This window comes from Agelaius tricolor, unplaced genomic scaffold (genome assembly GCF_023055355.1).
Source record: "Agelaius tricolor isolate 1412-34295 unplaced genomic scaffold, bAgeTri1.0.p SCAF_8, whole genome shotgun sequence".
NCBI classification, from domain to species: Eukaryota; Metazoa; Chordata; class Aves; order Passeriformes; family Icteridae; genus Agelaius; species Agelaius tricolor.
The window spans coordinates 26,440,911-26,453,155 of NW_027269268.1; the positions used below are offsets into that span (position 1 = coordinate 26,440,911).

The 12,245-nt window shown below is 36.4% G+C and overlaps 1 protein-coding gene across 2 annotated transcripts in view; it reads right to left on the minus strand.

The window, feature by feature from the left end:
* Positions 1–456: 456 nt before the first annotated feature.
* SH3RF1 (SH3 domain containing ring finger 1) overlaps positions 457–12,245 on the minus strand; it is an 81,981-nt gene continuing 70,192 nt past the window's right edge. For both annotated transcript variants that reach the window (XM_071432042.1, XM_071432043.1), the window contains exons 10-12: positions 10,656–11,014; positions 8,702–9,036; positions 457–3,186 (exon numbers count right to left, since the gene is read on the minus strand). In XM_071432042.1, coding sequence (XP_071288143.1) covers positions 3,018–3,186; positions 8,702–9,036; positions 10,656–11,014 — 863 coding nt within the window. In that variant the 3' untranslated portion in view covers positions 457–3,017. The remainder of the gene's footprint in view (positions 3,187–8,701; positions 9,037–10,655; positions 11,015–12,245) is intronic.

Sequence of the window (12,245 nt, forward strand, 5' to 3'; positions counted from 1 at the left end):
CCAGAAGCCATGTGTATATAGCAGACATGTGACCACATGCAAATCAAGGTCTCCTTGTTAGCCAGTTGCTGCCTGACTGCTGTGCACAGAAAACTCCTTCAGGCAAACGAGTCTCTGGCCACCCAACACTTCTGCCCACAGTGGAGGTTCAGGCAGACGCTTCAACCTCTCCCAATATATCCACAGGTCCCTTGCATCAGACATTCTTCCTCTAGGGAAAGCAGTTACACTGTGCACCTGCTGTGCTGTTGATGAGACTGTAGTTCCATCACAAACACACTGAGATGGAGTTACCTACCCTTTTCTGAAGTTACTCGCTGAAATCAGGAGTTGGGAAAAGATCAGCCAGGTCCTCAGTTCTCTCTACAGTTTTTGCATTATAGCCATCATTCCAAGCTTCTTACATTATGGAATCTGCAGACTTTTTCTCTGTGAGCAGAAATACCCTCCTAGGAATTCGAAAATTAAGTTCTGGGAATTTTATTGGCAAATTCTTTACAAGTGATTTATCTTTAATGTTTGCATACGCTATTTGCTGTAGCTGTTTGCTAAGAAAATATTTATTAGGATTGGAAGTTTAACATAATAAATCAAACACTTAACATTCACCGGACTTCGAACATAGATATAAAATACCTTACAAAAATTTTTAATGGAATTACACAAAGCAAATGCACAGGGTTTGTCTGTTTCTACACTGAATTAATCCCAAGCCAAAACCAAAAAATAACCCCCAAAAGATCACAAAAAAAGGCATGATAAACTGCATTTTTGTCATTGTTGCACTGCTATGTAATAAGCCCTTTTTACAAACGTTTACTCAATGTTAAAAAAATCAATTAAAAATGTATTCCATCTAACAGAACTATTGGATTAACAGCTGATTTTTAACTGACTTTACATCATGAAATTCTATTAATAGAGGTACCTTAGTCACTTAGTTTAAAATATGGAGAGTAGAGATAGAAAAAATTAACCTTTAGTAGTCTTTAATATAAAATGCACTAAATTTTCCAAAATAAGATTACGACACACTAGTGCCAATTTATGCTGACAAAAGCTGATATCAGCTTCTTTCTAACTAAAATTCATTTCACAAAACCTTTATATATTACATGAATATTCAAGTAAACTATTTAAAAGATTTAAAAATGCAAAAACTGAATGATACAGTGTTTAAGAGAGATGGTTAATTTGGGAATGCTGTCATGTCCAACTATATATATTTATAGATATATTTTTTTTAATTTTTAAGACCATCATGATACTACCTGATATTGCAAGAAATCTCTGTCATTAACATTTGGTATTTTTCAATGCACAACTTGAAGAAAATTATAAGGATTTAACAGATCTGTGTGACAGTTTCTGTGTGACACTGAATCACCTTACTGGCTTCCCTTTGCAAAGTGCTGAGTAACAGCCAAATTACATCAGATTTAAATGGAGATGATGGTGCTCAGTGTCTTAGAAAAAAAAAATCACCATTAAACTGCTATAATCAAACGATAAAATAAAAAAAACAGGTTCAGCTGAGTAGCGCGTGTGTTCCCCAGTGTCAAATCTCTAAAAAAACCCTGAAAGACTAACAATGTATTTCTTGCAGGCTGCATTCTTTCTATCCATCAGCTGCAAGGACATTAAAAAATTTTATTAATGATTCAAACACTGGATACCTTCTCTGGTTGAAGGCGAGTTGCTCACTAGTTTTGGTCAAGTGGCTTTTGGGAAACTTTCAGAGCAAAATAACCCAGCAACAGGAAATTGGAATGGAAAATGCCAACCATGCACAGTTACATTACTGCAGGAATTGAGTAACACATGCAAGACAAAGAAAAAGTCAGAACATAGCAAAGTAGCAATGGTTAAGAAGTTAGTAAAGTTTTCACAGTGTTTCATACAGCCTTTTACTTTAACACAAGTGCATCACTTACCACCACTACTGCTCAGACATTTTAAAACATCTCTTGGCCATGCAGATCATTTTGAGAAGAAAACAGCAAATTACACATCTTAGGCATTTTTAGACATGAAGTACAACTTATAATTTTATTTTTATATTCAGTCTTATCAAACAGATGTTTTCAAGTTATATTTATTCTAAGTGTTGGGCTTTAACATTCCTTCCAATTTTGTTGGATCCTGAGCGCTAAATGCCCAAAGAACCGGCCAAATATACAAAGGTAACCTTTGTTCAAATGGCCAAGTTATTACATGAACAGAAGGTATATAGGGAATTTCTTGTTGGCACTCCTAAATTTCTTCTTTCCTAACCTTGAGATGATCCTAACCTCGAGATGGTTTTGTTCAGTTGTTCACATACATCTTTGCCTCCTGGAAACATTACTCTACTTAGGTGATTCATGAAGAAGTAAAACTAGACTCAAGAACACCACTGACTTTTTTTTTTCTCTGTCCAAAGAAGAAAATACACATTTTTTCCCCATTTGGCAAATTCTATTTGACGCCACATCACCACCACTCAACATTAACTCATACAACAGAGACTTACTCCACTGTCAGACACAGCAGGGGAAAAATGTCCAGAGGATAAATGGGAGGCTCTTTATCAGATATAATTGCTTGCTCATAAGGAGAGAATCCAGCTTCCCCTTTGTTATTCTTTCATAAATTAATAATTTGTTAAAATCATAGTCACAAGAATTTTAGCTATTACACAAAATTCAAGTTTAAAAAAAAAAACCAAGAATAAATTAGTTACAGCCTTGTAAACAATTGCTCATTTATGTAACATACTTGGGGAAAAAATTCCTCTATATAATAAATCAGACAGTACAAGGCACACATCACACTTAAGAATTCAAAGTGATAAAACCAGCAGATGCCTTCATCTCCTTTGTTCGCTGGTGTAATTGTGCTATAGACACTGTAAAAATATGTAGATTCTTGTTTACATTACAGTCATTTGAAAATATTTCATGACTGTGCTTTTTCTGGCAAAATATTTGTGCTATTTTACAGTACAGTAAGATTTGAAGCTCTTGGAATGAATCTCCTCAAATGTTCTCTACAAAGCTGCCAGGGAAAAGGCCAGTCTTTCCATTTCGTTGCAGAGTGCCTTTGAACCAGCCATCCTCACGTTTCTTGTGCACAAAAACAATGTCACCTTCCTTCAGTTCAAGTTCTGCTTCACTCTGAGGAGGATAGGATACCACAACTCTGTACCTGTGTAATTAAAAAAAACACCTACATTTAGGTTCTTTTTTTTTGCCTCACTCTCTCCCCCCTCCCCTTTTTTTAACCTGATACTTTAAAAAGTATTTCTGTGCCTGTTGAAGCTTATGAACACAGGAAACTGTCTGGAACTGTTTGCTGAGTATGTAACAACAACTTAAAAGTATGTCTTGAACAGATAATAACAGTAGCAACATAATAAATTTAAAGCAAAATCAAGCCTCTCCCATGATTTTTTTTTTATCAAGATCCCTGTAAAATACAGAAAATGGTTAAATACCAGGAGAAAATTGTAAACATTTTTTCCAGTATAAATTTGCAGACTCTTTCAGTCATTGTGATTCAGCAAGAATCAAAGCATTCACAGCAGTAGCTAGGCATAATTTTACAAGTGTCTGTTTAATTTCTTATTATTCCAGTGATGGCTCTTAAGGAAAGGCAAAGAACAAAAGGAGGAAACCAACAAAACCTATAAATTTGATTTGCTGTTTTAAATAATTTGCATTTTCCTTAGAAACTCTTCAAGTTAGAACATATTCTTGAACACAGCTGCTCAACTTGTGCACTCCTACATTAAAAACTATTTTCAACTCAACAATTTTCTTAAGCACTTGGCATGAAGTATATTTTTTGAGTCTCTCACAGTAAAATCACTTTTCAAATATGAGTGCATTAAAGAGGCTACACTTCTCTGTTTTTAACATGCATAACACCACTCAGTCTCTTCTTCCATAGTTTCACAACTCTATTACTTCATAAATTAAGATAACGATTATCTTAATAAGCTTAAAATAATTTATTATTTTAATAGATTAAAATAAATGAACAATCTGATGAAAAGACAAGGTAACAGGATACAGTCTAGTAAAGGATGGAATGGCAGTTGTAGCTCAATACACACATAATAAAACAAGTTAATTTTGTAATATTGAAGCAGAGAAAGATACTGTGTTATACTAGAATGTTTTGCTTAAGAACATATGAAGCAAAAATTAAGTCTGTCCATACAGTTAAAAATACTCAGAAAAGAGTAGCTGCACTTTGTAAATAATTGAAGTCTCTTAGGAACTCTAAGTATAGCAAAACATATTTGGACTTAATCAGTTGTCAAATGTTATTTATTAGTGACTTATAAGCCACGACTTTGTTTCAGTGATGGCAATCCCCAGATTTCAGAGCACAGGAATTATTAGATTCATGCTTCATAAAAGCTACCAAGCCAATTACAAGATTTATTAGTGTGCAGCTCCAGAATGCCCTGCATCCAACCTAGACCTGCACTAACTTCTGCTTTGGGCAACTTGGGTTTTAATACTGACTTAAATAATAGACTGTAAGTTAAATTGAGACTGTAAACTGCTTGAGTTAAAACAACAGCCTCTACTCAGGCAAGACAAGGACAAGATAGTGAAGCATAAAGAACTGCAGTAAAGCTATGAAGAATTTCTACTGTTAACAAGCCAGTTGCTCCCAGGCTGAAAATTATCCAGCACACTTCGTAGTCTGTTAAAAAAATGAGTTTCAAAATGCCTGCCTCATCTTGCAGTCTGTCAAACACTGCCTTGTAAATGTTTGACTTGAAATATGCTTGTTTTTAGTTTCTAATTCTGTCTGCCAGTAACCTCTGTGCTCCCCTGAATTGACAGACAAGTCTGCTCCCTGCTGCTGCTTGCTCCCATCATCTCTTTGTCCTCCCTAGAGGATCACCAGCTAGCACAGAAACAGTTGTCTTGAGCTTTCCATACAGTGTCCAACAACCTCTGCAGTAATTTGGTATTTCTTATTAAATTTTAGTGTCCCAGCTATTTTGATATTCATCTTGAAATCTAGTGTCTAAAACAGAGCACAACAACCTTGGTTTTAAAGTGCTATTTTACTGTATTTTTCAATTTTTAATGAGAAGAAACCCATCAGGCTTTGCACCTGTAAATCATGTGTCCTTCTTCAAATTTTCTGCCACATTTTACAAATCCTACTTGCCCAAAGAGAGGTGATCACAGACCCATCACACATTCACACAGCTGTCTATCCAGATCACCCTGGATTATCTATGGAACAGAAACTGTTTTTCCATTACTTATTTCATCATCTACAACATATTGCCAAAACTACCAATTTCATGCAGAATAAAAAGCTTATGCTTCAGCTCAGAAGTTCATTGCAAGGTCCCTGAAGAAAAATAATCATATTTACTAAGCATGACCTATGTTTTGGAAAAACATGTTCATTCCCACATGTTTGAATCTTCCAAAACACTTCCTTGTTTGTCTCCCTATTCAGTATTTGCAAATGTTTTCAATGACTGAAAGTCAAATTTGTAGATCTTTTGTGGTCACTTAATATTTTACACGCACCTAAGCTGTAAAACTATGATGTTTTTCCTTTCTTTTATTTTCCTTTGATTGCCTTATAACATTTTTCATTAATTTTCCAAATATTATATTAATTATTTTTAGTCAGCTAGTGACAAAATATAATTATTATAAAAATAAAAGTACTTTAGCTTCCCAGGAGTAGCCAATATATTTGCTACTGGTTATTTGCTGATATTCTTAATATGTCTGGCAATATCCCACGGTGCTTTTGCTTTGTATTCATGAATTTATTTTTTATTTTGAAAAGGGTGGTGGTCTGTCTTCCCATTTCTTCATTCTGATTTTAATTTTTAATATTAGCATTTCTCACACTTTTCAGTAACATGGAAAAGATTATATCTTTCATGTGTTTCTCCACTTCTTTGTTGCTTCTGTTTCACTACTGGACACAAAATACTGCTTTTATGCCCACTTAGTTGTGGTTGATTTTTGGACAATTATTTGTAGTTTTCCTGATCAACAAGTGGATAATAATATTTTCTCACATGCAGAAAATTTTAGCTGAGAGAAACACAGAAAGCTGAAATTACTACCATTACACAAGTTAAATGAACAATTATTACTCAGCTTCTTGATTTAGCTTTTGTTCCTTGCCTTTAGAATTTTTACTTTCCAGGTCAAGTGTGCCCTGCTGTTGTGCAGATCTTGTGTCTTCTGAGTGGGTGCCTTGACTCCTCCGGATCACCACCGCCCATCGAGGGCAGAGTGATTCTCAGCATTTAATTACCAGCATTAAGTGGTGCCAGATGTGGGAAGGCTTGCTGCCCTGGAAAGCCACTGGCCTGCTCTCTGGGAGCAGATGTTACACCAGTCATTCTGTGGTAGATGAAATTACTTAGGGTCACTTTAATCACAGAACAAAATTACTGCTTTTCTTTCCCTCTAACTGGATGAAAGATTCATTTTATAATTTAGGATATGCAGTGATGTGTATTTAGGTTCAACTTCAAGTCTCTAACACCATTGTGGAGTACTGGGTAGTTTATTGTTACAATCCTGTATATTTAATGTAAAATTTAAGGCTATTTAAGCAACATTTCCCTCTGAAAGAGAAAGCTCACGAAAAAAGCTGGAAATTTTCTTGTAGCTTATATGGAAAAATTAAACTCCTCAGGTAACTAAATTCCTGTATATTCATAGCATAGCATAGCATGTCTCACTCTGGGAATTGCAGGAAGTTGGGTCTATCTTTGTAAAGAAAACATAATGATCCTTGGCCTTGTCAGCACTGCATCAATACAAGAAATCACCCCAAGACAACCTGGGTACTGGCTGGAGAATCAGAAGACATGAGTGAGCCCCACTGCAGAGTCTCAGGTGACCGGAATTCTACAGTTCCACTGTGATCTGTGACTGGAATTGCGAGATGTAAGAGCAGAATAATCCTAGCAGGAGATTTCTCTGTTCTTCAGCTTTTTGTTGAGCTTATCCTCATGAATATTTCCCACCCCAGCTCAAATTTTCACTGAAGATGCCACATGATTCTTACCCACCACATCTTCCAGACTGCTGAAGAGCAATCAATGCTTATAAATTACTTCAAAGATATTGAGTACAATGTAAATTTTAAGTATTATTAACCGTCACATTTTAAGAAATGCAGCCAAAGGAAATGTGCAAGGGCACATCAGCAGGAAAAAAAATTAGCTCTGTCCTGAAAATGACAAAGGGAACTCAGTTGAAATTCTGTCTAAATACACTGACAAGCATGCTTGACTACCACTGAGAATTATCATGTAGTAACGCTTCTTCTATCAGTAGCAATTATCACTTAAATAATAGTAAGGATAGAGAGAATGTTTGAGTATATGTTATCACTAGATCAATAAAAATATATAGCATCATTTTCTGTAAGTAGTTCTGAGAAAAAAAATTCCATCATGGAAGTGAAAAAACTACTTTTTGTGATGACAGAAAGAGCTTTATGCTAATAAGCACTGGTTATGCCAGAATGAATTTATTATTATTTTCACAATGAATTTAATATTATTTTCACATTTAAAGCATAAAAACATATTAATGTGCCAAACAGACTTATGATAATGTGAAAATGAATTATGTTATTCTTAAAGAAGAGTCTTTCAGGTTTTATTTTCCATGTATAAATGTAAATCTGCTTCACAAATTCAGTATGAAATAGAAACCTCCTGCAAATAAATTGTGTAGGAACAGAAATAACCTTTTAAAAAATATTAGAGGTATGACAGAAGTGAACTAAAAGACAAGCAGAAAGTTCTATACTGTCTGGATTTTAAGACACGGGTATAGCTTAGGATAGTGGATTTCTGGAAGTACAACAGGATGCCCACACACCATGAGTTAATAGCATCAGAACAAAGTCTACAATAGTCAGCTTCAATCAGTTCAGTCCTAGAGCTGTTAATATTGTAACTCTACTATTTTTTCTCAGTACAGCACACAATCCTGTAGCTGCTGCAAAAGAAGTCCTATGACACTCCTCATACTGCTTGTCTGCTACCAGGAAAAAGAAAAGATCCTGTAGTTAGAAAACTGCCACTTCCTTCACATTTTACTGAGGACTTGAAACTTGAAAAACTATAGGTGGACACGAAAGTCACAGAACATTTAAGCAACTGCCTGTCAATCTGAGAGTCCAGACATCTGTATGTTGTTCAGACTCACTTACTAGAGCACAGAGGCCACCCTGGAGCCTGTGTGGATGCACAGCCATGGGGCATTCAGGCAGTGAAAAGTATCTTTGCAAAAGCTCAAGAAATTAAATATTAAGAAGTCAACACCTAGACAGATAAAGGTCTCATTCACCATATATTTAGTTTGGCAGTTATACACTGCTAATAATAAGAACTAACCTAATACTAATAAGTTTAATAACATAATGTGCTTCTGTTTTGAAAAATAGGAGGCCTCTTTTGTCTACCAAACCTGTGATCATCATATTTGAGTGTCTATTCATTCAAAAACTTTAACATGAAAAGTAAACAAACATAAACACGAGTATTGGTTGATAAGTAAATAAAGAATTGTTAAAAAGTAAGTTTCATCTTGCTATAAAATCTCAGCATTTTGAAGCAGTTCTAACACACACTACAAGCATCAGAGCAAGGATTTTTTCTTGGTGTGCCCAAGTGTAGCTGTGTGGGAGAATTTACCTTTCACACACGAGAGGCCTGGACTCATTGAGGACGGGTCCCAGCGAGGAGCAGGGCTGCCGGGGCGGCGGCGCAATGGGGACAGCGGCGTCCAGGGCAGCGCCCTTGCGCTGCAGCGGCTCCTGAGCCAGCCCCGGGGCCTCGCCCTCCGTGGCACAGGAGCCGGCCTTGCTGTGAGCCCCTGCCGAGGGAAGCTCGGGCCCCACTGCACCTTGCAGGGCCAGCTCTGCCGCAGCCTGCTCAGCCTCCAGGGTGGGTGACGCTGGAGGTGACAGCCGAGGCTTGCGTTTGGTGGATGCTCCGGAAAGCAGCTTCAGCAAACCTTTCTTTTCTTTCTGTAAACCAAAAGCAGTGCCCCATTTTAGAACAAAGCTGTCCCATAAAGAGTTGAACACTTCTTTCTGATAGATGACATCGTGCTCAGAGAGGACTCAGTAAATTATGAGGACATACTTGACGTTAGAGAGATTATGAAAATTATAAAAGAAAATTATTAACATTCTAAAGAGAAAAACAGCAAGTAATTTAGATCATAAACTAGCTAAATCCTTTCACTTTGTTAGGTTAAAGTTTAACTTTAATTGAAATGGCTCTGTCACAAAAGGTTGTGTAGAGAAAGGCAGGAATCTATGAAGAAAAATATTTCATCAACATGGATGTTTCTGGGAAGACAAAGAATCACTTCAAACTAAGCAGGGAGAAAAGTCTGCTCTGGAAGCTGCTGTTTAGGTAAGTTTCTTTTATTTATCCTTCTTTAGTAATGGAAGACCTTCATGATCTAACAAAAATTCGCCCCAAGGGGAATGCATTGTGTTCTGCTGTTCTGCTAAAGGGGAGAATTGTAAACATTCTTTTTGCTTGTCCAGACAAGAATCCCTGAAGACTATTACCTAGCCTGAAGAGAATTATTTAAGTAGCTTTTGTGTTTCTTGTATTTTTTTTTTAAGGGTGTGGCAGTGATCTTCTTACCAACCCTTTGACTGAGTGAATTTAGTGCTTATGAAAAGTGCCAGATTGTAAGCCCTGGAGACAAAAATAATATTTATCCATAGACAGAGAAAAGCAAGAGCAATGTGAATTTTTTTTTTTTTTTATATGGGATGCAGTGGATTTAGTGAATAAAAATCCTCAGTCCTTTTTCCAAATCTCCAATAACTTAGAGCCATTTCACCAACAATCTACTGTCAAAGATAAAGAGAAAATATCAAAGATAAAAAGAAACTCAGAGAAATTAAAACAATCCTGTATTAGCATCATTCACCTTAAACTACAAATAAGTTTTCTCTAAGGGCACCTCAGTCTGGTTTCAATGTCTATGGCTAAAGTAATTTTAAAATAAAGTTTGAGGCATATCCATTCAACAATAATAAAAAAAAGTAACTAAAAAGTGGCTGACATTAGTGTACAGTTTAACATTAAAATCTTCATAAACTTCACTAAGGAGTACTTGTGGTTGAAGAGTAGTAAGGTTAAGTCTAAAATATTTGAGATACAAAGATAGTTGTCACAAGGAGAAAAAAGTTTCCTAACTACATCACAACTATAAAACAAAATCAATTACAAAGCTAGAAGAATTTTTCTGACAACAATATAATCACATGGCTTGGTGAACAGTGAGAATGAGTTGACACACATAGGGAATACTTCAAATAGAAGGAAGGAAAGCAGAATCTTTACAGGCTCCACTGTCCTACATTTAAAAAAGATGGTTATGTGCATTCTTTCTTTGTCCAATAAACGTTGCTGGTAATGTGTTTTCCATAATATCTCAGTGTGCCTGCTTAATAACAAAGGTAACCTAAAAGAATTCTGATTTTCATATCATTTTGTTAGACTGAAATTTTTACGTTCCTGCAAGTTCATGTGGGTTTTTTAGGTTGTGCTGTTAAATTTCTTAAAAGATTGTATGATGAAAATAGGAAAACTCAAGGGAATGATTTTATTCTCTACCCACCTTGCCATCCTTGTCTGTTTTACTGACAGCAGCATTTCCACCAGCTGTTAAAGCACTCTCTGGAGATGCAGGAGCTCCAGGGTGAGTGTTTGCAGTTTTTCCACTGCTATCTCCCTCCAAAGATGAAGCAGCAATGTTAGGAGAATTCAGAGAAGCTGCTGTACATGCCAGTGGGATGGTTGAGCGGCTCACATTCACAGCTGTGACATAAGCAGCAGTATTTGGAAGCTGGGGCTGGAGCTGCTGGGAGGCAACAGAGTGGTGGGGAATGATCACAGCTGCAGGAATAAGGCAGGTTGGACTTTGTGCTTGTATGGGTGTGACTGCTGCCGTAGGTCTTTCTTGACTATGTGAGGCAACTGGAATAAAAGAATGAAATGTGAGAGTTCACCTTTTCACAAGACACACAAAGTGAGGTACAGTTACTGTGTTACAGCTTATCAATCACGAGAAGTTTTCTTCTTACCTTTTAAACTTCCATTTATACTCCTATAATGACATGATACCCACCACCAAATCTATTTCACCCAAATAAAGCAGTTGCAAATGGTTCCCTACTTGCACCAGTGTGCAACAGAAGAATAACAGCACTGCAACTTCTCTGTTGTGGAGAAATCCAAGCTGCTAAATCAAATGCTTCACATACAAACAGATGCAAAGTGAAGATTACACTTTAGTACCTAAGAGCTAGCTAAATACTGCCTGGAACTTGTTTGCTCCTTTTAATGCCACGTGTAGTTGTCAGGACATATAAAGGAAAGTAGGAAGAAACACACCTTATAGAAGCTGCTAAAAATGTAATCAGATTGTTTCCCTGAACTATTCACAAAATCCACAACAGATTTCACAGGTCTTTCAAACAATAAGCACAGTGGCAATTACTGTGAGTGCTTTCTCTGAAAATGTAAGCTATTGTCTCTTGGGATGTTTAAATATAGAAAGTGGATTTACTCATACCCCTGTGAAATGAAAGGAACATCTACACTGGAAGCTGCAGAATAGCATAGGGCTGAGTATATTAACCTGGGTTGCAGTGCAAAACTGTAAGCACAGAGCTTTGTATGAACTAATTGATCCCTGTTCAAGTCATGTGCTCAGTCATATATGCATGCTGTTAGACCATTTCAACAGCTTGGGCATCTCTGCACCACTGGGTGATAGGAAATGCAGATATAACCAAACAGTATGAGCCAAAATTTAACACCCTAGTGCTACACAACCTCTCTCCTTCAAATACTTTGAAACTTTCCATCTGAGAAGGGTCATCCCTCTAGCGTGATGCATGTGCATCTCAATTTTATCAACTTTTGATTTTTCAGATACTAATAGAGTTTCAGACTTGTTCTAAGTGAAATCCTGGAACCAAACCTCCAGCACTTGCTCTCTTGATTCTGCTTTCTGCAAATTCCTCTGGTAATTTGGTGAGATGGCAGAAACAGTGTATTAGAGAAGACTGAAAAAGGTCCCAATTTTTATATAACAATCCTACAGTATTATACCCAATTACAATCTATGCAGTAAGAAACACAAATCCTCTCATTTTATTAAAAAAAAGGCACATCACTTATATGCTATATCTAGTTTTTTGAT